At 36.0% G+C, this 25,154-nt stretch overlaps 2 protein-coding genes across 2 annotated transcripts in view; one reads left to right on the forward strand and one right to left on the reverse strand.

Moving 5' to 3' along the window:
- The first annotated feature begins 1,923 nt into the window (after window positions 1-1,923).
- On the forward strand, window positions 1,924-11,865 carry SELENOP (selenoprotein P). Its single transcript, XM_058564156.1, is given in 5 exon segments — window positions 1,924-1,964; window positions 4,994-5,209; window positions 6,089-6,301; window positions 7,589-7,706; window positions 10,289-11,865. Coding segments are annotated over 4 exon segments (1,038 nt in total). The 5' UTR covers window positions 1,924-1,964; window positions 4,994-5,006; the 3' UTR covers window positions 10,793-11,865.
- A 134-nt stretch (window positions 11,866-11,999) lies between these two features.
- The window catches only part of CCDC152 (coiled-coil domain containing 152), a 59,724-nt gene continuing 46,569 nt past the window's right edge, over window positions 12,000-25,154 (reverse strand). Inside the window, exons 6-8 of the mRNA XM_058564157.1 lie at window positions 14,862-14,989; window positions 12,976-13,059; window positions 12,000-12,122 (exon numbers count right to left, since the gene is read on the reverse strand). Of these exons, the coding sequence (XP_058420140.1) occupies window positions 12,000-12,122; window positions 12,976-13,059; window positions 14,862-14,989 (335 nt within the window). The remainder of the gene's footprint in view (window positions 12,123-12,975; window positions 13,060-14,861; window positions 14,990-25,154) is intronic.

Genomic DNA, 25,154 nt, shown 5'->3' on the forward strand with positions numbered 1-25,154 from the left:
TGAACCCCTTCACTAGAGTGTAAAACCTTCGATAAAGTGCCTGTTGAACTTGCTTAAGGTTGCATTAACCTATCATTCCGGCCCTATCTCCAGGCTGGGTTAAAATGTTCCCTTTTTCATTTCCAAGTTTCCAACAGAACCTTGTGCTTACAGCCGTCCTGACATTATCACACTTTACATGTGTTTTTTTCCTGCTTACTTGTCTGTCTATCCTACTAGATTTTGAGATCCTCAAGAACAAGGGAATTTTGCATTGTGCCTAGCATAATCAACTAATAAATGTTTGATTTTGTTTGATTTAATGTAATTTAATTTAATACCCAATAAAAGTTTGCTTGAAAATTCTGCTTTCTTAAAAACGCTAGTGCCAGGCTGCCCAGCACAGAAGAGGCTACTAAGAATGGATTCCCTTCAAACATCAGAAGCTCCCTATCTTCTCCTTTTGCCATCTGGAGGTTATATTCATAAACTGGCCTGGACACACACAGTCCTGAGTACTTTGGTTTGGAGCTAGCTGCACACTTGGAGGGAATCCTTTCAGAGCAGGCGGTAGCTGCTAAGCCACGTGTAAAGGAAGGAGGTGATGGTGAAATATTCAATTTTCTGCTGCAGACAGACCCAATATGACTATTTAAATTTATCAAGTAAATGAACTACAGGGGGAACTATCTGCTTTATACAAACATTTTCACAAGATTGTTTTAAAAAGCAAGTATGTATAGGCGCATTTTTCCCCCCTGGGAAGAAATGAAGCATTTAACAGGATTCTCAAAGAGATCTGAGATCTAAAAAGGTTTAATACTTACTGCTTAGTGTGACTAAACAGAATTTGGTTTTCAAATGTCAAGTTTCTACTTTGATGATAAGTTTCTTTACAGGAAGGGTAACATCTGAGCCTCTTAGTCCTTCCTGTACCTGGTAGAACAGTACCCAGCACATAGCAATCAACAGGGTTTGTTTGGACGAAATGCATCAGTGATGAAAGCAAGACTTATTTGAAAACCATCCCTCCCCAGAGATGCCATCGTTTGACATTGCCACTCACCTTACCCACCACAGGCATGCTCACTTGTAGCAGTTAGTGAAAAGAATTTACCACTTTCTCAGAGTAGAAATTTTCTATTTTATTTGTACGTTTTGAAATTTGGAAACCTCTTCTCTGTCCAACTACTAGCACTACAAACTTTCATTTGAATACTACTTACATTTGTAAAGGTTTTACACCGGATTGTTAAAAATTTCTGTGGGATACATAGGTCTTCCACGAAGTAGGACTTCTGTGATAATGAAAATGAGGCCCGGTTACCCTCAGATAGGAGGCCGATTTTCTTATTCCTTTCCTCGAAAAAGAAAAGAGCAGAGCTCCCGCGAAATCCCACGCAGATTCAAGTTTTAAACAGCAAAACAATTCAAGCAGGTCTGTAACAGCAGGAGACTGGAAAGACTTGAAACAGCAGGTGACTTTTCTAACGCAGCTCACACAGTTTGGGTTAGGCTAGCACCTGGCCACTACAAAGCAAGAGGAAAAAAAATTTTTTTTTTCTTTTTTAAAGCGGCAGCTTAACTTGCTGGCTCAGCAAATGTTTTTCCTTATTAGGGTTTGGAAAAGAGCATGACTTGGAGGCCCTCTTTATCCTTAGCCCTTCCCCCCGCCCCCGACTGTACCATTTAATCCTAGATACTGGGGTGACTAAAAAGGATAGGGAATAAATCAATAATTGCCAAAAACTTTTCCTCCGTTTTATGCATGGCAGCACTTGCTGCTTTCTTTTATTTTGATTATAATAAGCAGTTCAGGGGTTTGCTCTGCTTTCAAGGTCACAGCCAGAGTGGGCACTGAACTTTGGACGATAGCTGAGAGATGAAGTAAACAACAGGACTATAAATATCAGAGTTTCTCACTGCGGCTTTCTGGAGCTGCGAGCTGAGCAGAGAGAAAGGAAACAGCCTTGTGAGGGGGTTGTGTAAGTAGGAACTTGGTGTTTTCCAATACTTGATTCTTTTAGAGTTTGGTAGGTAATTTAATTTTGAGTCATAAAATGTTTCTCCTTAGAATAGACTTTTAAAAAAGAGATGGGTAAAGAAAATAAAAATAATACGAAAGAAAGAGAACAAGAGTGTAAAGTTGGGTGTGGTGAGTAAAGTTCTGCAGTGGCACGTTTATAGTTTTTGTTGATTTCTGCCCTGCCTTCTGCACAGCTGAGAATGAAGATGGGAGCAGGGGAGGCTGGAGAAATCGAACACTTCTACTCTGCAAAAGGTTGTGATGTTGTATAGGCAATATTGTATGTTCAAGCTTAAATATTTCCCACTGGAATGCAGAGTGAGAACTCTAAGGGAAAAAACAGCCCATGGATTTGAAGAGCAGAGACTGAAATATGGCCAGTCTACAGTGCTGTAGAAATGTCCAGGGATATTCCTTGTGATTAAATGTAAAGTTTTGCAGTTTAGGTGGTGAGTGGGTGTTTCAGGTGAATGAGGGAGGACCCTTAGATGCCCGTCTGAATTTCAGGGGAAGAGGGTGGAAAAAGTTTCTGCATATCCTGTCTTCTAATGGGGAATTTTAAACAAATGTAAGTCTGTATATGGCCAACAAATCTAGGTTTTGTGACTGAAGAGTGGTGAGATTATTGAAATTTACTTTCTAATTGTTATTGAATCAGTTTCCAGTAAATCCAATTTTGTTATCTTCATTATTTTTATACGGTTGTCTGACAGCTATAAAGTCCAAAGTTTATTATGTAAAAAATGATCTTAAGAAAACAAAGTTAAACAGCCTATTGATTTTAGTGGCAGAGGAAAATCTGAAAGTGTGAACTCTGTAATCCACTACCCCCTGCCAATGGCTTTAGTTATTTTTTAATCAAAAACTGAATGAGAGAAATGAGTGAAATAGTCTTTTCATTTATAGTCACTACTTAGCCACATATAGTCACTACATAGTTGGAATGGTGGGCTGTATGGCAAAGGGAGGGTGCAAAGTCCTGAATTTATGCTGAAGGTTCTATAACTACTGAATTTATATTCTAGAAAGTAGGGAAAATCTACCCATTCTAGTAAGAAAAAAAACAGATTGAATAATTTTGGTGTTCTCTTTGCCATCCTAAGGCGTAAACAAACAAACAAAACCCTGGCTGCTGTAGTTATTAAAGGTGACTCATCTAAAAACTGTCAATATACTGCAGTAGCTAAGAGGTCATGTTTGGATCTAGCAGAACTGGTTTGAATCCATTCTCTATTGTTACTTACTACCTGTGTGGACCTGGGCAAGATGTCTAAACTCTCTCCTAGCCGCAGTTTCTTCCCCTGCAAAAGGGGATAATGGTCACATAGTTGTAAGGATTAACTGACGTGATATGTAAAAGTGCTTAGCACCACCTGCATATAGTTCTATAAATGCTCAATAAATGGTAGCTATGACAAGGATAATTATATCATCAATATAAATACTATTCTAAAGAAATTCCCTAGATTTAGTCCAGATATAGCCTCTCCTTTTTTTAAATATTAAAATTTTAAAAATACTAGGATGATTCGGACGGCCTTAATAAATCATTTAATTTATCCTCTTTTAAACTCTCTTTCTCACTCTCTATTTTTTTCTATTCCTTTAGTTAGGCTCTTATCAAGATATTCTATATATGCAGAAATTTTGTGGTGTTAAGTAATGTGAAAGATAATCAGAGTTTTCTAAGTTCTGTCTGCATTTACCAGTGCTTCAGAGCCCAAATCATCCTGATTTTAGCCTTTCTACTCCCCTCTTAATTCTGGGCTCACTCTAGTCACTTATCGTTAGCTGCCCCTCTCTACGCCCACATCCCTGTCCCCAAAAGTGCTTTTACATTTTTATTCCAGATCAGTGCCTGAAAATGTGCCAACTTTCTAGTTATGGAATTTTGTCCTGATCTCTCTCCACAGATTCTTACATCAAAATAAGCCTGATTACCCATGTGGCTTTTTCTTTCTCTGCTCGTCTCTGCTGAATGTGTTCCTTTTTTTCGCCACCTCTCTACAAATACTCCTGTTTTATTTGTACCTCTCTGCTGAGAGAGCTAGCCCTAATTTGGAGAATATTTCTGACCAAATCGTTAACCTTCCTACTTAGAGGGGGCAGGTATTTACCCAAAAATATGCCACTGAGTCACAGGAACTTCTTGAAACTAGTGGTAGCTGATTAGACTAAATGTAGATTTCAGTGAGTCTTAAATGGTACAGGGGGCAGCCATTTGTGACATTTCTCCTTGGTCAGATTTTCTCCCTTAGTCCATATTTATCTTGGATATGGTAGTAACATTTTGGCAGCCAGTTTTATAGCTGAAGAGATTCAAATCCTTTAATATTAACATACAGCTAGACTTTAAGGAACAAGAGGAACAAAAGGGAGCCATACCCAAGAGATTTATAAATATAGAAGGTTTGAACCTGAAGAGCTAAGGGTCCAGCAGGAGCCACCTTCATGTTGGTAGACTGCCTCAGTGCCACCTCCTTTCTTCCTGGGTTCTCTTTCCATGCTGGCTCTTTTTCATTTCTGTGCAGAATCCCTTACTTACCCCTTCCTTTTTTAGATTGGTAGAGGATGGAAAGCAGCAGGCAGAACTTGGTGTGCCTCAAATAAAAATCAGATTGTGTTTGCAGAATGTTACTTGGTTATAGACACCACAGTCTCAAAATTTTTCTAAACATGAGTCTTTTCCTAGAGAAGTACTTGGTTGTCTGTTCAGGCAAATCTCCATAGCATGCTTACTAAAGTATCTTTGTAAACCAGACAGTTAAGTGGTGTTTTGACAACTCCCCTTCCTATGGCATATCTTTTCGCTTTTATAGAAAGATTTGGTGCAGGGAGGCCAACATAATGAGCCCAACAACATAGAGACAGATTCCAGGGGCTCGGTATTTATAGGAAGTGGAATGATACCTGCTGGATTGATAGAAATTCCTGGTTATGACTGTGAAGTCATCTGTGAAGATGACAAAAAGGTTTTCTTTTTTATAGGACAACCCCAGCAATGTGGAGAAGCCTGGGGCTTGCCCTGGCTCTCTGTCTCCTTCCATGGGGAGGAACAGAGAGCCAGGGGGAAAGCTCCTTTTGTAAGAAACCTCCAGCCTGGAACATAAGGGATCAAGATCCAATGCTGAACTCCTATGGTTCAGTGATTGTGGTTGCTCTTCTTCAAGCCAGCTGATACCTGTGCATTCTGCAGGCATCTAGGTAAGATAGTCTTTCTGCAGTCTAGGATTTCTTAAAGGGAAAGCTATTAAATATATACATGCATCAAATAAAAATAGAAAAGATGTATTTATTAAATCACAATTTTGGAAAAACTATATATGTTTGCCTAGAACATGTGAAAAGAAAGAAGACTAGGAGGATATACACCAAAAATGTTTACAGTGGTTTTCCTAGGGTTATGGAAATTTTTTCTTCTTTTTGTGAACCTATATTTTATAATATCCTACTAAATGTGTATTGTGCAATGAAAATGTTCTAAAATGTACTCCTGCAAATGAATTAGTTATTTCAATACAGGAAGCAAAGGAGGAGTGCTTTGCCAGAGTAGAATGAACACTAGACTTGCCACCAAAGATCTTGGGTCATTTAACAAATGTGTATGTATGCGTGTGTATATATATGTGTATATATATATAAATTTATTTCTATGTGTAATATAAATATAAATGTGTTATATGTGTAATATATATTATTTATATATATATTTATTTATATATATATATATATAAATAAATATTTGTTGGGTTATTTGCCAAATATTTATTGGGTAGAATTCTCTGTAAGTGTAGGATAGATTAAAAAAATATACACTTCATAGGATTAATTTGAGGACTAAATGAGCTAATGTTTGTGCAAGCCTTTAGCATAAGGTTTTAACTGAGCACAAGTGCTCAGTAAATGATTAAAAAATGGAAGCTTTTGTCTTTTACAACAATATAAAGAAGAGGTACAAGTAAGAAAAAATAGTAAGAGAGTTTCATGTAGAAAAAAGTGGGGAGTGAGAAGAAAGAGAGAAGTCACTAATAAAATTAAATGAGATTATTCCTTTTTTTTTGGTATTTTTCGAAAATATTTTAGATTGGAAGACCTGAGAGTAAAACTGGAGAAAGAAGGATATTCTAACATCTCCTATGTTGTTGTTAATCATCAAGGAATCTCTTCTCAATTAAAATACATACATCTTAAAAATAAGGTTTCAGAGAATATTCCTGTTTATCAACAAGAAGAAAACCAAACAGATGTCTGGACTCTCTTAAATGGAGACAAAGATGACTTCCTCGTATATGACAGGTGTGTACACATGCACACACACACACACTCCAAATTAAAAGATACCTGCTTTGTATTTAATTTAATATTAAGTGTTTTAAAATAAGACATCTGTTTTTGCTTTATTACCAAATACTCAGTTCCACAGTGGGCCCATTAAAATATTTGGTTTTAGTATTTTTAAAGTGACTTTCTTTCACACAAAAGAGTTCACGATTCCAGTAGGGAAATGAAAATTGACTGTATTTTTTCTCCCCCTCTAAATTGGCATTCTGATTAAACAAAAAAAAGGATCAGTTTGTATATCACATACAATTCTAACCTAAGAACTTTGCAGATGAATAACCACACTAATCTGATTAATAATTTTAGAGCTACATACTTGAATTTCTGAACTATAAAGTAGGCTAATCATTTAGGTACAATTGGCACAAATCTGCTTGTGATTCCATGAATGAATAAAACATTCGTATTTTGAGGGGACCTCAGTGCATACGTTATTTGATATTACCAACATTCATGGTTGTTACTGTTTTCTTTTGGCTTTTCAGAGAAAAGAAAAGTGATGCTCTGTTTTCTTTTGGCTCTGCCTAGGCTTAAGCCCTACTTGGTCTTACCCTAAATATTTTTAAGATTACATGTCATTCTTTTACGACTGCAAACTTCTAATTTAGTCAGTTGCAAAGAGTAACCCTTTGATATTCACATAAAATTGTACGTACTGGGTAAAATGTGGGCAAGGAGGACATTTCAATTCCACCATTTCTGAGAATGCCAAGTGTGATAATTCCATTTCTTTCATTGTGCTGAAATTTTTGTTGCATCAGATATATTTTTAAATAAATGGGCTACTGGCCAAGACATGAGGATCTTTTTGTTATGCTGTGATTTCTTGTTGTGTGGAGTTTGTGCTGCCTTAGCAGTTATGAAAAGCTCACGTGATTTGCAGAGCCTAGTTTATGATAAGTCAGTAGTTTGGGCATTGGTAGAATTTGTAAGTCAATTACAGAATTGTATTTCACCAAATCACAATGACTGTGCTACACAGTTTTCATATTATTTATAGTGACATATCTATAACATTTCAAAATGGTAGTATTAGACTCACTGTAGTCTTGCCATGACCTGACCTGGTATGCAGTGCTGGGGAGCTTGTTTGAGACCCCATTCAAGGAAATTTACTGAAGGTATGAAAGGGTCTTAGTTATAAGACCATTAAACCTATAACACCTATCCCAGACTGTACTTGAGTAGGATCACGATAGAGAAAATATCGTAATGATATTGTCTGTGTCCTTTTTTTTTTAGATGTGGCCGTCTTGTATATCATCTTGGTTTGCCTTACTCCTTCCTAACTTTCCCATATGTAGAAGAAGCCATTAAGAGTGCTTACTGTGAAAAGAAATGTGGAAAGTGCTCTCTCACGGTATTTTTCTCAATTATTTTTACTGCAAGGAAAGAGGAAATCTTTTAAGAGCTATCTAAATAAGTTAGTGTTGCATAACCAATTAGCTAATCAATGTTTCTGTTGGTGTACTAAAAATGAACTAGAACAGTAATTTTTATAATGATATATACTTCCTATTACCTAATGTATTCTTTAAAATGTCTTTTCAAGATCTATATTGCCACTTTTATCTAGAAGATTTAGAAAATAAGAATCAACGTAGATCACATATTTCAATTACCACCAAATGATGTTGCATGAGTATAAGTCCTCAAAGAATTCAGCCAACATAAAATAACATTATTCTAATATCCTCAATGTGTTCACACAACAGCATAGTGATAGCAGAGCTTATCCATGGCATTACGTGAAATGGAATTGGGGCCCAGATAACTACTTAATTTATCAAGGGTGCAAGACTGTCAGCTTTTCCGCGAAGCCCTTACACTGTCTGCCCATTCTGCAGTTGGAATTACTGCATTTCCTCTACAGTGGAATAAGTTTTCTACTCGTTACTGATATTTCTTTCCTAACGACCATGAGAATATTCTTTGTTATGAGAAGCATTATATTTAAATATTGTTTATTAAAAAGATACTTAAGGAATTGTTTTAATTTGTATTAACTAGATTTTTTTTCCTCTCATATTGAGGAGTAAAATAATTCCAAACAATGTTTCCTTGATATAGAAAATTGGCAAATTTTGAACTCAGGTCTAAAAGCAATTCTGAATTTTATTTTTGAGCTGTACTTCCTTCAGATTGTTCCCAGATCTAAAGAAAGTCATCTCAAATTTTAATGAATCATTTAATTAATTTAGTTGTTAAGGAGCATAACAGGTTAATTACTCTAGTTATGTCATTTTTTTCACATTTTAATCTTCATAATAATCCTATGAGGGTTATTTTACTGCTTTTAAAATGAGGAAACTGGGATAATGCAAACAAAGTACTAACTCAATGTCTAACTGACACTAAGTGCTTAATAAATGCTAGCCGTATTAATTTTTCATATGTTGGGATTATTTCAGTATTTTGCATTTGTGCAAATGCCTAATGTTATAAATATACCTAGTTATATTGAAACAAAAGCAGACACAATTCCCATGACATGCTTAAAATTTACTAACCATTTGTAAATAAGAATAATATACCATATATATCTGATATGCCAAATCAAATTGGAGTTTTTCTATTTCACTGTATCCTAGATGCCATCAATTACATGACACATTATGGTATGTACTATTAAATTCTGATTTTAAAGATATTAAAATGTGAAAAAAATACATTGTAGAATCAGTGAAATATAGTCATTGATTTTTTAAAACTAATCAGACTACTATAATAGTTATTTGTGTTTGTTCAGTCACTGAACATTTAGAACATTACACAGTATATTTTAAAATTTATCAAATTGTTTGTTTTTAATAAAATATTATTAAATTCTTAAAAGTAATTCAGAAATAACCAAAAAAAAAATGTACCACTAAGTAGTTGTATGTTAAAATCCAATGGAAGTTATAACCTTTCAAAACTTTTAAAATACCTGACCACACCACTTAGTGAATCTTTGGTCTCTCAAGTTGATTTTGCAACTTTATTTACAAATAACTGTGGGTTGTAGTTTAATACTACATTGCTATATCTATAAGCTTTGAGCCCATGATTTCTGGGCACACAAAACAATAGAGAAAGACTTGCAACAAATTAAAGAACTAGATTCATGCAGAATGGAATATTATGCTCAATGAAAAATGGGCAGTCATTTGCTACTTTCAGCTGACAGCACTACAGCATGGATACATTAACAAAACTTTGGTGAAGTTCAAAACATTTCCAGGCATAAGCTGAGGTTTGAAAAATTACTGATTTTGAGCAGAGTTTATTGGCATTTTTGAATTATCAGAGAGAAATTATTTTGTTTCTGAATATAATACTAGATTCGATGCATTGTTGACACAGGAGTGAAAGGTTCCATGTAGGTCAACTGATTTTAGGATTTGATATTTGCTTGACTATACTGCAATCTAAGTTCTTTTAGCCAGTTTATTTAGCTTTGCTTCTGTAGATATAATACAGTGGTTTGGCTTCCTTTGAAGCCTTATGTATCTCTCAAATTCTTTAGAATTCTTAAAAATTTAGGAAATGCTCTTGATAAGAAAAGGAAAATATGAATTCTGCTGTTGATTTAACCAGTATAGAAGCTTAGGTGAACTGTTGAACTTTATACGTGTAACACCCTATTTTATCTATTTTCAAAACATTAATATTAATTCCTTTGTAAGATGCTTGAGAATTCTTTGATTAAATGCAAAGTTCGCACAAAAAGAAGCATTTTATAATTTTATATGGATGGGAACCAAATTTTAATAAAAAGTCTAGGGGTTGAGATTGACATCAAATTTTTTTTTCTCGTTAATATGATACTAGAAAAACAAAGCCAGTTTAATCCTAATTAACTGGTTTGAATTTCCTATATGTTAGCTCTACAAATCATTTTTCATGCATTCCTGCTAAATCTATAATTTTGTTGATAAATAACTTATAAATTTCTTCCAGACACTGGAAGATGAAGACTTCTGTAAAACTATAGCTTTGGCTACTGTGGATACAACAACTGAGGATCCGCAGCCACATCACCATCACCAGCATCATCATCACAAGCATGGGCATCAGCATGTTGGGAACAGTCAGCTTTCAGAGAATCAGCAACCAGAAGCACCAGATGCTCCTGAGCATCCCCCTCCTCTAGGCCTTCATCACCACCATAAGCACAAGGGCCAACAAAGACAGGATCACCCAGAGAACTGAGACATGCCAGGAAGGGAAAGTTTACAACTTTCTCTTCCACAAAATAAGCTCTGACGAAAGAGGTGTATAAATCAGTTACTCTGCAAGTTGCCCAAAGATTCAGAATTGGCCCCTAGTAGCTGATGCTGACATTGTCGACATCTGATATTTGAAAAAACAGGGTCTGCAATCACCTGACAGTGTAAAGAAAACCTCCCCTCTTTATGTAGCTGACAGGGACGTTGGGCAGAGGAGAATGTCATTGAATCTTGACAGTGACGTTTGCCTCCAGCTGCCTGACAGCCAAGTCAGCAGCTCAAACCCACAGAAGCCAGCACCAATTGACGCTGAAAAAATAAGGCAGAAATGTGAAAATGACCTTCAAACTAAATATTTAAAATAGGATATACTCCCCAAGTCAGTCTAGATACAATTTCTTTTCCAGCATTTTTATAAGCTACCTAATTAATAGTGATACAAAAATAGAAATTGGATTTGTGCAAACATGGAGAAATCTACTATATTGGCTTCCAAATTTTAAAATTTATGTCAAAGAAATTTTGACCCAAACCATATTTTTATTACAGGGCAACTGAAAGGTGATTGCAGCATTTGGTTAATATGTCTTTCTTTTTCTTTTTCCAGCATTCTACTTGCATTAATGAGAACAGAAACGTAAACTATGACCTAGGGGTTTCTGTTGGATACTTAGCAATTTAGAACAGAGGAAGAACAACAAAGACATGTTTTCCATTTTTTCTTTACTTATTTCTAAAAACAATGTTATCTTTGTCTTTTTAATTTTACATTTTTAACTGATTAAACCTTTAAAGAAAAAAGTGAATTCTGTCTTTTAAGATCCAGAAATACTTACACATGAATATTTTTCCATGTCTACGTTTTAAATATCCATTTTATATATTTTTTATATCTAAGACTCATATCTTGATTTTTACTATCACATATGAAAGAAATCTTTATATCTTGTTTTCTTTATTTAGCATTGTATCGCACTTTGAAATTTGAGATTGCCTCTTGAAAGATATAAGGGGAAAGATAAAAGAATGTTGTCTATCTCTTGATTGCTTAGAGAGTATTTCCAGAGTCAATGATGGTTCAATAGGTAAACTAAATCCTATAAACCTGAACTTCTTTATGGTTAATACTATTAAGCAAGAATGCAGTATACAATTGGCCAAAGTGTGGATTTGTTTAAATAAACTCAATAAAAAAAGCTTAATTAAACCTGTCTTTTTTTCATTGTTTCATCAAAGTTGTCTTTTTTTCATAACTCCTTTATGGTTTAAGCAAGAATGCACAAATAAACTCAACAAAAAAAGTTTAAAGCTGTCTTTCATTTCATTGTTTTCATTTCATTTTTTCATTGTTATTTAGGCAGTATGTTACCTTGACAATAGAAGTGAATTTTTCAACTGCTTTTAAAGAAATTAAATAGCAACTAAAGAAATTACTGCTATACTCAAAACCGTCTACGCTTAAGGTGAGAATCTTTGCCAGCAGAGAGGCGTTGCTCTAAATTGCGAATGGTATTACGAAGAATTGCAATCTCCTTGTTTTTTTCTTCTTGAAGATGTTGAAGCTTCTAAATGAAGGAGAAAATATTTGTTATTGCAATTCAGAAATAAGATTAAGTACATGGAACAACAAAAAAATAACAAAAACAATGCTTCTAGAGGCTGGCCCATGTCCTAGGGGTTCGACTTCTGCACACTCCGCTTCAGTGGCCCGGGGTTCTCAGGTTCAGATCCTGGGCGTGGACCTACTCCACTTATCAACCATGCTGTGGAGGCATCCCACATACAAAGTAGAGGAAGATGGGCACAGATGTTAGCTCAAGGCTAATCTTCTTAAAGGAAAAAAAAAAAGGTAAGATTGCTAACGGATATTAACTCAGGGCGACTCTTCCTCACCCAAAAAACAAAAAACAAAACCCTATGCTTCTGGTTCAAGTAGAAGTAGGTATTAAAAAAGATACCTTATTTTGAAAGGTCTATAGTTTTATTTTTGTGAGACTTAATTGGATAAAATTGGTGTAAGGATGTAGAAACACACACTAGCATCATTTGTTTTAGTTCCCTTCTCTCTATATAGCTCAAGGTTATAAACCATAAGTAAAGGAGTTGAACCAAAAGAAATCTACTATCTGAGTGCCTAAATAACTTCAGAATAGTAAGTCAGCCTTAGTTCAAAATATATTATGGAATTCCTTAGATGGCCCACAGAGTCAGAGGACTTCTCTAATGTTTTAATTTACTCCTAAGATTTATTAGTTTAAATTGAAAGTGACTTATAAAGATTATTCAAAATTTCTGATTGTGTGATATATTTTAAGAAAAACGAAGCATATTGTTAGTAAATATTAGATAACTTTTATAGAAACACATTAAGAAAATTTATTTTCTTAAGCAGTAGCCATGGAAGAAAAACTCACATACCCTTCTGTAGATACTCTGTGGCAAAATAGTAGAATCTGGATATGATTTCGATTTTGTTTGAACTCTTGCTAGTTTGGCATCAAACTGAATCAAGTTTAAAAAGAAAGTTATTGAGAACGTTCTAGTTGAACAGAAACAACGGTTTCTATAAATATAAGTATAATCCATTATATACTTTGACATACAATCTGGAATTTAAGTGTATTCTCTGTGTAACAGAAGATAGGAAAGTCTTTCTTTAAGAAACAATTTTTAAGAAAGAACAAAGAACACCCAAATAAGATTAATTCTGGCTGCATGTTAAAATTACCTGGGGAGCTTTTTAAAAGTACCAAATACATGGGGACTATGTTAGAGATTCTGGTGGGGTCAGCATCATCTTTTTTTCAAGACATCAGGTGATGCTATCATGCAGGGCTAAGTATCTAGTTAACCAGGGTTGAGAATCTAGTTAACTTAAAGATAGATAAAAATATTTTCACATTACTATGAGTGTGCTTTTGCAACGAAAATGTAGTGTAACCAACAGTTGTGGCAGAAAAACTCATATACCCTTCTGCAGAAACTTTGAGGCTGAATAGCAAAATTTGAATATGATTTTGTTGAATTCTTGTTGGTTTGACATTAAACTGAATCAGGTTAAAAAAATTCTCATAGGCCATTCTTACAGACCATATTTTTTGCAAAATCTTCCTTTATAATTCTTTCCTTCAGTTTAAATTTAATGTAGCTTCTCTGTGGACTAAAAATAAACTCTCTGTGAGATTGTGTTCTGGTTTGGGGAGAAAAATGGATAGTTACAATGAAGAATAATAACAAAAAGTGTTCTGTATATCAGTCAAACAACAGACTTGGGCTAGACCAGTGACAGGGCCTGGATGGCAAACAAAATGCACATTCCCAGTCAATTGATTAGCAGTTGATGGTAGAGCTTGAAATACAACCTACCGTACCTCAGTTGGCCATCCAGCCCTCTCTGTGGTTTGTGGGTACACTTGACCAGAAGGCATGAGCAGCAGCAAAGAGCCTCTCAAGTCAACATCAGTCTCCTTTTGCTCAATGATTGCATAGTCTTCAACACTGTACCTCACCAAGCACCCCAGGGATACCAAACTTTCAGGAACACAAATAGTAAGTTATCTTAACTAAGCCAGTGAATTCTGACAACAGAAGGTAAAGTAGGAGTTAGGCTAGGGGAAAGCAAGGAAAGAATGATAGAGAGCTTGGTTATAGAAAAAATTTTAAAGGACAAATATGTTGTCAAAATATGAATATCTTTGAGATTCTGACACCTGGTTAAACAACCTACTGAAAAGACTTTCAAGCTAAAAACTGGAACATTAGTCCTATTTGAAGTCCCTTCAAAATTTTTTTAAAAATCTAGTTTGTCTACCCCTATGATATGTATTTTTGCACTTATTTATTAGAGAGAAATTTGTCTCTTTTTATCCCAAATAAAGCAAAAGGAATTTCTAGTTGGTTCTTCAGGGTTCCACAATTTCTGCTGAGTAGAAAGTAATGTTAAAGATTAGGAACACTCTCCACTGCTGGAATGGTAGTCCTATGCCTGCATAGACTCAGCTGTAAAATGCAGGTAATCCTTGAGTTATCTGTCCCCACTCTCAGAGGAAACAATACCCTCTGTAGAAGCTGGGATCTTTTGAACGACTGAAGAGTCCCACCTTCAGGCCAAGTGCTTAAAGGTAATGTGGCTAACAGTTGTACGGGGTTTGAGCATTGCATGTGATGGAGAATGAGCGTGTGTAAAGCCCTCTCACGGGGTTGTTTCTATTCCTTAAATTTATCTCACTGTGATGAAAAATAAGCAAAGTGTGGTCTAGACTAAGGTATGCATACTGAAATTCAGCAGAGACTTAAACTCTTACCTCTAGCTGTAGTTTGATTATTTCATTTTGTTTTTCCATTTCTTGAGTTCTTAACTTTGCATATAACTCTGACACTTCCACCTCCTTTTTCTCTACCAATTCTTTATTTTGTTCTTCATTTAATTTAACTGAATAAGACAAAAATAAATAAAATTAATTAATCTTGACATTTCAAAAGTCTAAGCTTATATTTCTTTAGTATTTTAAACAACCCACAAGAAAGTAAATTTTATTAATAAAAACATATATTTCAGAAACTACTTATGTGCAGTGTAGCTTTTATATATTTTTGACAAGCCCCTGCAAAGTGCTTGAAACACAAAAGTTATCCACTGAGTGATTTTGAATGAATAAACTAATTTGTACTCTTAAACATCAATATCCAGAGAATAAATAGGAGATTTAGTGGTTAAAGAGGGACACAAAGCCTGGATTCCTAGATGTAGAGGGCCCAAATTACTGGTTGATTCTAGAGCTACATCAAGCCCCTGCTATACTCTATTCCATTTGATTGGGACCTTCTCATATTCACCTCATGTCTCTACGCTTCCTCAAATTTCCTCTTCTCTCAACTTTCCTATTCCTGTTAATGACACCATGTCATTCAGGATGGGAGACTCAAAGAATTCATTGATTTTATGGAGAAGAGAAAGAGTCAATTAGTTCACAAGCCCCACAAATAAGGAAACTCCATCCATGACTAATCCACTGATTTCTTAGTTTCAGGCCTCATTCTTCCTCAGTTGGACTCTGTCTAGTCTCTCTATCACCAATCTCTAGCCCCTACACACTGTTGCCAGGTTATTCTTCCTAAAGCATACCTGTAAGTATGGCCACCACTTTCTCAAAAACCTTCAGTTCCCATTTCCTCAGCCTGACTATTCAAGAAGTCAAAGAATCCATCCCTAGTCTCAGTTTTTGGCCTTTCTCTTGCTGAACCTTTCTGTGTAGTGCAAAGAAAAGGTAGGAAATGGACTATTATTCCCCAGCATGTCCCGTGTCACCCCCTCTTTATGTCTTGGCTTTTATTTTCTCTCTAGAGGCTCTTCTTCCTATCTTTACCAATCAATCCTACCTACATTCAGGATTTAAGACCCGGACCTAGTACTAAGGTCCCATCTTAGTCTGGGATGAGGCAAAGGCCAGAAGAATATATTTAGTATCCAGAGCCTTAGATAAATTGACTTCTGTCTGGTCTTAGTCTGTACCCATTACGTGCCTGGAGGCAGCACTCTTGAAGTTACGAAGAAGAACTAAAGCACTGAAATGGGTTGATCTTCAGATACTATATTAGAGGACAGATGTGTGATTTTCTTTATCATAATTCCTCTGAAAGGTGTTGTTACCAAAATTATGCTGGCCTTATGACATGAACTGGAAAATATTTCTTCCCTTTTATTGTTAATCCTCTGAAAGAATTTGTGTAAGTTTGGCCTTATTTTTCCTGAAATGTTTGGTAGAATTTCATCAGGAAAGTCATTTGAGCCTGGAGTTTTCTTTGTGGGAAAAATGTGTACTATAGATTTAATTTCTCTAACAAACGTAGAACAATTCAGATTTTCTATTTCTTCTTGTGCATGTGTATGCCTTTTTCGCTCAAAGATGTCTAATTCATCAAAAATTTCAAATTTATTGGCATAAAAATGTTTACTTATGCTGTTCATTATGGAGTTCATTCTCTTTTTAAAGTTTGAAGTGATTTCCTCTTTCTCATTTCTAAAATTGGTTATTTGTACTTTCTCCACTTTTCTTGATCAGTCTTGATGAAAGTTAATCAATTTTATTAGCCTTCTCAAAAATTTTTTTGAAAAATTTCTGATTCTCTCTGTTATGTGAGTGTTTGTAATTTCATTAATATCTGACTTTCTTCTTTCTAATTTCTTTGGGCTTAGTTTGATTTTTTTTTTCCCTTAACTTCTTGATATAGATTATTTAGATAATTACTTTTTAACATTGTCCACTATTTGTATTTAAGGCTATAAATTTACCCATAAACACAGCTTTATCTGTGCACCACAAGTTTTGATATGTAATGTCTTCTATGTAATTCAGTTCAAAATATTTTCTAACTTCCTTTGGAATTTCTACTTTGCTCCATGGGTTACTTTGAAATAATTTCTAAACATATAGGGATTTTCTAATTATCTGTATTTTACCAAGTTTATCTTAATTGCAATGTGGTCAAAGAACCTATAATGTATGATTTCCGACCTTTGAAATATGTTGAGATTTGCTTTTTGTTTCAAGATATGGTCAATTTTCTTAAACGATCCATGCACCTTTGGAAATAATGTGCATTCTGCATTCATTTATTGGGTATAGTGGTTTATTTATGTCAGTTAGTACTAGCTAGTTAATTTTATTGTTTCAATATTCTATATTATTGCTGATTTTGTGTGTTTGTGTGTACTTTTTCTACCACTATGTGTGTTAAATTTTCTCACTATGATTATAGATTTGTCCTTTTCTCCTACTAGTTCTGCCAATTTTTGTTTCATATATTTAAAGCCCTGTTTTTTGGTGCATATATATTTAGAATTGTTTTCACACACAGTTGGTAGATTGAACATTTTATCATTATTGAAATATCCATCTTTATCTGTAACATTGCTTCTCACATTAAACTTCATTGTGTTCAATATTAGTATAGTCATGCCAACTTTGTGTTGGTTACCATTTGCATAGTATATCCTTTTCCATCTTTTACTTTAAATCTTTCTATATCTTTATATTTCAGGTGTGTCTTTTGAAAGCAGCATATATCAGATTTTAATTTTTATCCATTCTGACAATCATTGTCTTTTAATTGGAACATTTAGTTAAGTTACATTTAATGCATTTATTATCATATTTGGGTTTAAATCTACCAGCTTATCATTTGCCTATTTTTACATTCTATATACCTTTCTCTCTCTTTTCTTGCCTTAATTTGGACCACATAACTATTTTTATTCCCTTTTTTTCTCCTCTATTAGCTTTATAGTCATTAGCTTAATATATATTCCTCTATTCTTCCTTTAGAAATTATTCTAGTGATTACAACATGCATACCTGAGTTATTAGAATCTAATAAAACTAGTACTTTTATCACTTTACGGATATTATAAAAATCTTACAACACTTGAACCCCATTTATTCTTCCTCTTATCTTTGGTGACTTTGCGTTGTCAACTTAGTTATATTAAAACCATGTGTCTCAGAATTTCCTTCCCTGTAGGGTTCTGGGTTAGAGTTGGCCACAAGAGAAATTTGCACAAGATTTGAGAAGTGGAAGTAAAGCAGCAACTAATTTGCTATGAAAGTCAGTGTAGGATGCTAGGCAATGTTGCAGCTCACACATGTTGTTGCTAGTCTTCTGGCTCACCAAACCAGCAGCTATTAGTTTCTGAAGGTCAGTGTAGGGCACCATGCAATGTTGCAGTTCGTATAAGTTGTCACTGATCACTGAATCATCTTGTTGATATAGAGAAGCATTTAGTTTCACAGCTTCTTCAGCTCCCATCAGATTCCCTCCTTTAGCTTCTATGAATCCTAGACCAGGTGTCCTTGCAGCTTGGATATTTTCTTCTGATCTATTTTCCAGATTACATGTATATCTTTAGTTGTATCCAATTGGCTATTAAACCAATACACTGAAATTTTATTTTCAGTTGTTGTGTTTTTAGCATTCATATTTCCATATATTTCTTTTTTTTTTTAAATTGGGGTAAAATCGGTATACAACATTATGTAAGTTTCAGGTGAACAACACTGTAGTTTGACATCTGTGTACACTATAAAGTGATCACCACCAAAAGTCTAGTTACTATCTATCATCACACAATTTATCCCCAATGGAGAGAAGTCAAGATGGCAGCGTAGGCAGACTCTGAACTCACCTCCTCCCATGGACACAGCCAATTTACAACTACTCGTGGAAAAATTACCCCTGAGAAGGAACTGAAAACTGGATAAGAGGAACTCCTGCAACAAACGACAATCCTAATTGAGGCAGAAGAGGCAGAAATTCCCTTCTGGAGAGAAAAAACACCACCTTCACAAGCCACCAGCTTCATGGCTGCCTGGGAGCAGCCCAAAGGTATGCAGCCCTCCCTGAAAGTGTGGGGCCCTGAGCTGGGGAGGGGGCCTGCTGTAGGCATTTTTTGGACCCAGCACAATCGAGATGAGTGGCATAATATCTGACTTTGCCTGCTACTAAAACATTGGGGTGTACCCTCAGAGAAGCTGGTTCACAAAGAAATTAAAAGTGGGTCTTAAAGGGCCCACACATAAATTCACTCATTTCAGAAAGCAACCTAAAATTACCAGAAAGAAAGGTGCACAGTGCTTTGGGGAAAAGAGACTCACCTGATAGAGCTCTGAGTGCATCTTGGTGAGAGGTGAGACCCCTCCAAGGACTGGGATATTGGCAGCTGCCATTGTTGTGGCCTGGTGTGGGCGTACTGACACAGACACTGGCAGACGTCGTTGGAGTTCTCCCTGGGGCCTGCTAGCCCAGGGTCTGCCCCACCCACTAGAGCATGGATTTAATCCAGCTCAGCCAGGCCAGGCAGCCCACCCTAAGGATTGGCCCCAACCAACAAGCCCTCAGGCAACTTGTGGGCCTGCTAAGTGAGCTGCCTGGATTCTCCAGAGCCTGGTGAGTGGGTCCACCTCTGTGGGACAGGGCATGTGCAAGGAGCGGGTGGAGAGTGTGGGGTGGTGGCAGAGTGTGTGGGGCTCCCGCCTTGGAGAGACTGGGTCCACTTCAGGAGGTTGGGGCGCGTACATGGGGCAGGACTATGTTGACTGTGTGTGTGGACCTGTGGGCGGCGGGGCTTGTCAGCTGCAGAAGACTTGTGCTTCTCAAAGACCCACATAAGGGGTTTGCCCCACATTCCAAAGCCTGAAACAATTGGGTACTCCCATGCCTGAGGCCAGCCCCACCCAGCTGCAATCCTCAGAGAGCTGACAAGAGACCTAAAGGCTGGAGGCTTATAGCAATTGTAAGCCCCTGAGTCTAACAACTTGCCGCACTGGGGGCCTACTCACTTAAAAGAAATATTGCAACACAAATGTGCTATTAGAACTTGCAGGCAACTGTGCTGGGGCTCCCCACACCCGATAAAGAGACTGAAGGGCCCACAACAAGTACAATCAGCTGAGCATTACAACAGCTGGCCAGGGGCATAGCTCAGCCCCCCTGGGCACCTAGAGGGAGAGCAACCACACCACAATAGAAGGACACATGTAGCCCACACAGGGGTCACTCCTGGAACATTCAGAATTGAAGGAAGCACAGTGAACGGCCTCATAAGGCATCACTTATATAAGGTCACCTCTGCAAGAGCAGGAGACGTAGCTGACCTACCTAATACACAGACACAAGCACAGGGAAAGAGGCAAAATGAGGAGGCAAAGGAATATGTTCCAAGCAAGGGAACAGGACAAAAACCCAGAAAAGGAACTAAGTGAAACAGAAATGAGCAAACCTACCCAACAGAGAGGTCAAAGAGTGTTAAGGATGCTCACTGATCTTGGGAGAAGAATGGATGAACTCAGTGAGAAAGTCAACAAAGAAATGGAAGATATAAAAAAGAACCAATCAGAAATGAAGAATACAGTACTGGAAAAGAAAAATTCACTAGAAGGACTCAAAAGCAGAGTAGAGGATACAGAAGAATGGATCTGTGAGCTGGACGAAAGACTAGAAGAAATCACCCAAACTGAACAGGTAAAAGAAACAAGAATTAAAAAGAGTGAAGACAGTCTAAGGGACCTCTGGGACAACATCAAGCACACTAACATCCCTGTTATAGGTGTCCCAGAAGGAGAAGAGTGAGACAAAGGGGCAGAGAATCTATTTGAAGAAATACTAGATGAAAACTTCTCCAATCTAAGGAAGGAAACAGACATCCAGATACAGGAAGCACAGAGAGCACCAATTAAGGTAAAGCCAAAGAGGCCCACACCAAGACACATTATAATTAAAATGTCCAGAATTAAAGATAAAGAGAGAATCCTAAAAGCTGCAAGAGAAAGACAAGTTACATACAAGGAAATCCCATAAGACTATTAGCTGACTTCTCCGCAGAAACCTTACAGGCTAGAAGAGAGTGCCACGACATATTTAAAGTGCTAAAAGGAAAAAACCAACAGCCAAGAATACTCTACCCAGCAAGGTTATCATTTAAAATGGAAGGAGAGATAAAAAGTTTCCCAGATAAGCAAAAATTAAAGGAGTTTGTCACCAAGAAATCCATACTATAAGAAATGCTAAAGGGACTTATTTAAGGGAATAAGAGAAGACCACAAATAGGAAAAATTATCTATTTCCATGATAAGAGGGTAATGGATACAAATGCACAAAAAAGAGGTTAGATATGATATCAAAAACTTAAAACATGGGAGGAGGGGAGTTAAAGAGTGGAGCTTTCAGACAGGTCAAACTAAAGAGACCATCAGCTTAATATAGATTCCTATATACGTAGGTTACTGTATATGGATCCCACAGTAATCACAAACCAGAAACCTATAATAAATACACAAAAAAAACTAAGAGAAAGGAACCCAAACATAATACTAAAGAAAGCCATCAAACCACAAGGGAAGAGAGCAAGAGAAGAAGAAAGAAACAGAGAAGGACAACTAAAACACCGAGAAAAAAAAGTTAAAAAATAGCAGTAAGTACATACTTATCAATAGCTACTTTAAAGATCAATGGCCTAAATGCTCCAATAAAAAGGCATAGGGTGGCTGATTGGATAAAACAACAAGACCCATATATATGCTGCATACAAAAGACACACTTCAGACCTAAAGACACTCACAAACTGAAAGTCAAGGGATGGAAAAAGATACTCCATGCAAATGGCAATGAAAAGAAAGCTGGGGTAGCAATACTCATATGAGACAAAATAGATATTAAAACAAAACTGTAAAAAGAGACAAAGAAGGGCATTACATAATGATCAAGGGAACAATCCAACAAGAGGCTATAACACTTGTAAATATCTATGCACCCAACGTAGGAGCACATAAATATATAAAGTAATTATTAACAGACATAAAAAGAGAAATAGACAGTAACACAATAATAGTAGGGGACTTGAACACTCCACTTACACCAACAGATAGATCATCCAAACAGAAGATAAAGAAGGAAACATTGGTCTTAAATGACACACTAGAACAGATGGACCTAGTAGATATATACAGAACATTCCATCCAAAAACTGAAGAATACACGTTCTTTTCAAATGCACATGGAACATTCTCCAGGATTGATCACATATTAGGCCACAAAACAAGTCTCCATAAATTTAAGAAGATTGAAATAATACCAAGCATCTTTTCTGACCACAACGGTATGAAACTAGAAATCAACTATAGGAAGAAAATCAGAAAAGCCACAAATATGCGGAGATTAAACAAAATGCTACTGAACAACGATTGGGTCAACAAAGAAATTAAAGGATAAATAAAAAAATACCTGAGGACAAATGAAAATGAAAATATGCCAGAATCTATGGGATACAGCAAAAGCAGTTCTAAGGGGGAAGTTTATAGCAATACAGGCTTATCTCAACAAACAAGAAAAATCTCAAATAAACAATCTAACAATGCACCTAAAGGAACTGGAAAAAGAAGAACAAAGCCCAAAATCAGTAGAAGAAGGGAAATAATAAAAATCAGAGCAGAAATAAATCAAATACAGACTAAAAAAACAATAGAAAAAATTAATAAAACCAAGAGCTGGTTCTTTGAAAAGACAAACAAAATTGACAAACCTTTAGGTAGATTCACCAAGAAAAAAAGAGAGAAGGCTCAAATAAGTAAAATCAGAAATGAAAGAGGAGAAATTACAACAGACACCTCAGAAATACAAAAGATTATAAGAGAATACTATGAAAAGCTGTATGCCAACAAATTGGACAATCTGGAAGAAACGGATAAATTCTTAGAATCATACAACCTTCCAAAACTGGATCAAAAAGAAATAGAGAATTTGAATAGACTAATCACTAGTAGGGAGATTGAAACAGTAATCAAAAACCTCCTCAGAAATAAGAGTCCAGGACGAGACAGCTTCCCTGATGAGTTCTCCCAAACATTCAAAGAAAACCTAATACCTATCCTTCTCAAACTCTTCCAAAAAATTGAGGAGGGGGGTAAGCTCCCTAACTCATTCTATGAAGCTGACATACCCTGATACCAAAACCAGACAAGGACAACACAAAAAAAAGAAAATTACAGGCCGATATCACTGATGAACATCGATGCAAAAATCCTCAACAAAATACTAGCAAATCGCATACAACAACACATTAAAAAGATCATACACCATGATCATGTGGGATTTATTCCAGGGATACAAGCATGGTTCAACATTTGCAAATCAATCACTGTGATACACCACATTAATAAAATGAAGAATAAAAATCACATGATCATCTCAATAGATGCAGAGAAAGCATTTGACAAGATATAGCATCCACTTATGATAAAAACTCCAAATAAAATGGGTACAGAAGGAAAGTACCTCAACATAATAAAGGCCATATATGACAAACCCACAGCTAATATCATCCACAATGGTGAAAAACTGAAAGCTATCCCTCTAAGAATTCCTATTTAACATAGGAACCAGACAAGGATGCCCATTCTCACCACCCCTATTTTACATAGTATTGGAAGTCCTAGCCAGAGCAATCAGGCAAGAAAAAGAAATAAAACGGATCCAGATTGGAAAGGAAGAAGCAAAACTGACACTATTTGCAGATGACATGATTTTATATATAGAAAACCCTAAAGAATCCACCAAAAAGCTTCTAGAAGTTATAAACAAATACAGTAAAGTTGTAGGATACAAAATCAACATGCAAAAATCAGTTGCATTTCTATACACTAACAACAAAGTAGCAGAAAGAGAAATTACGAATACAATACCATTTACAATTGCAACAAAAAGAATGAAATACCTAGGAATAAACTTAACCAAAGAGGTGAAAGATCTGTACACTGAAAACTATAAAACATTGCTGAAAGAAATTGAAGAAGACACAAAGAAATGGAAAGATATTCTGTGCTCTTGTATTGGAAGAATTAACATAGTTAAGATGTCCATATTTCCTAAAGCAATCTATAGATTCAGAGGAATCTCTATTAAAGTTCCAACAACATTTTTCACAGAAATAGAACAAAGAATACTAAAATTTATATGGAACAACAAAAGACCCTGAATAGCTAAAGGAATCCTGAGAAAAAAGAGCAAAGCTGGAGGTATCATACTCCCTGATTTCAAAATATACTACAAGCCTATAGTAACCAAAACAGCATGGTACTGGCACAAAAACAGACACACAGATCAATGGAATAAAATCGAGAGCCCAGAAATAAACCCACACATCTATGGACAGCTAATCTTTGACAAAGGAGCCAAGAACGTAAAATGGAAAAAGGAAAGTCTCTTCAACAAATGGTGTTGGGAAAACTGGACCGCCACATGCAAAACAATGAAAGTAGACCATTATCTTACACCATACACAAAAATTAACTCCAAATGGATTAAAGACTTGAATGTAAGACCTGAAACTATGAAACTTCTAGAAGAAAATAGGCAATATGCTCTCTGACATTGGTCTTAGCAACATATTTTCAGGCACCATGTCTGACCGGGCAAGAGAAACAATAGAAAAAATAAACAAATGGGACTACATCAAACTAAAAAGCTTCTGCACAGCAAAGGAAACCATCAACAAAATGAAAAGACAACCTAATAATTGGGAGAAGATATTTGCAAACCATACATCTGATAGGGGGTTAATCTCCAAAATATATAAAGAACACATGCATCTCAACAGCAAAAAAACTAACAATCCAATTAAAAAATGGGCAAAAGACCTGAACAGACATTTCTCCAAAGAAGATACACAGATGGCCAACAGGCACATGAAAAGATGTTCAACATCATTAACTATCAGGGAAATGCAAATCAAAACTACAATGAGATATCACCTCACGCCCATCAGAATGGCTATAATTAACAAGACAGGAAACAACATGTGTTGGAGAGGATGTGGAGAGAAGGGAACTCTCATACACTACTGGTGGGAGTGCAAACTGGTGCAGCCACTATGGAAAACAGTATGGAGATTCCTCAAAAAATTAAGGATAGAACTACCACATGATCCAGCTATTCCACTGCTGGGTATTTATCCAAAGAACTTGAAAACACCAATGCATAAAGATACATGCACCCCTGTGTTCACTGCAGCGTTATTCACAATAGCCAAGATTTGGAGCAACCTAATG

Source organism: Diceros bicornis, chromosome 20, assembly GCF_020826845.1.
Source record: "Diceros bicornis minor isolate mBicDic1 chromosome 20, mDicBic1.mat.cur, whole genome shotgun sequence".
Taxonomy (NCBI): domain Eukaryota; kingdom Metazoa; phylum Chordata; class Mammalia; order Perissodactyla; family Rhinocerotidae; genus Diceros; species Diceros bicornis.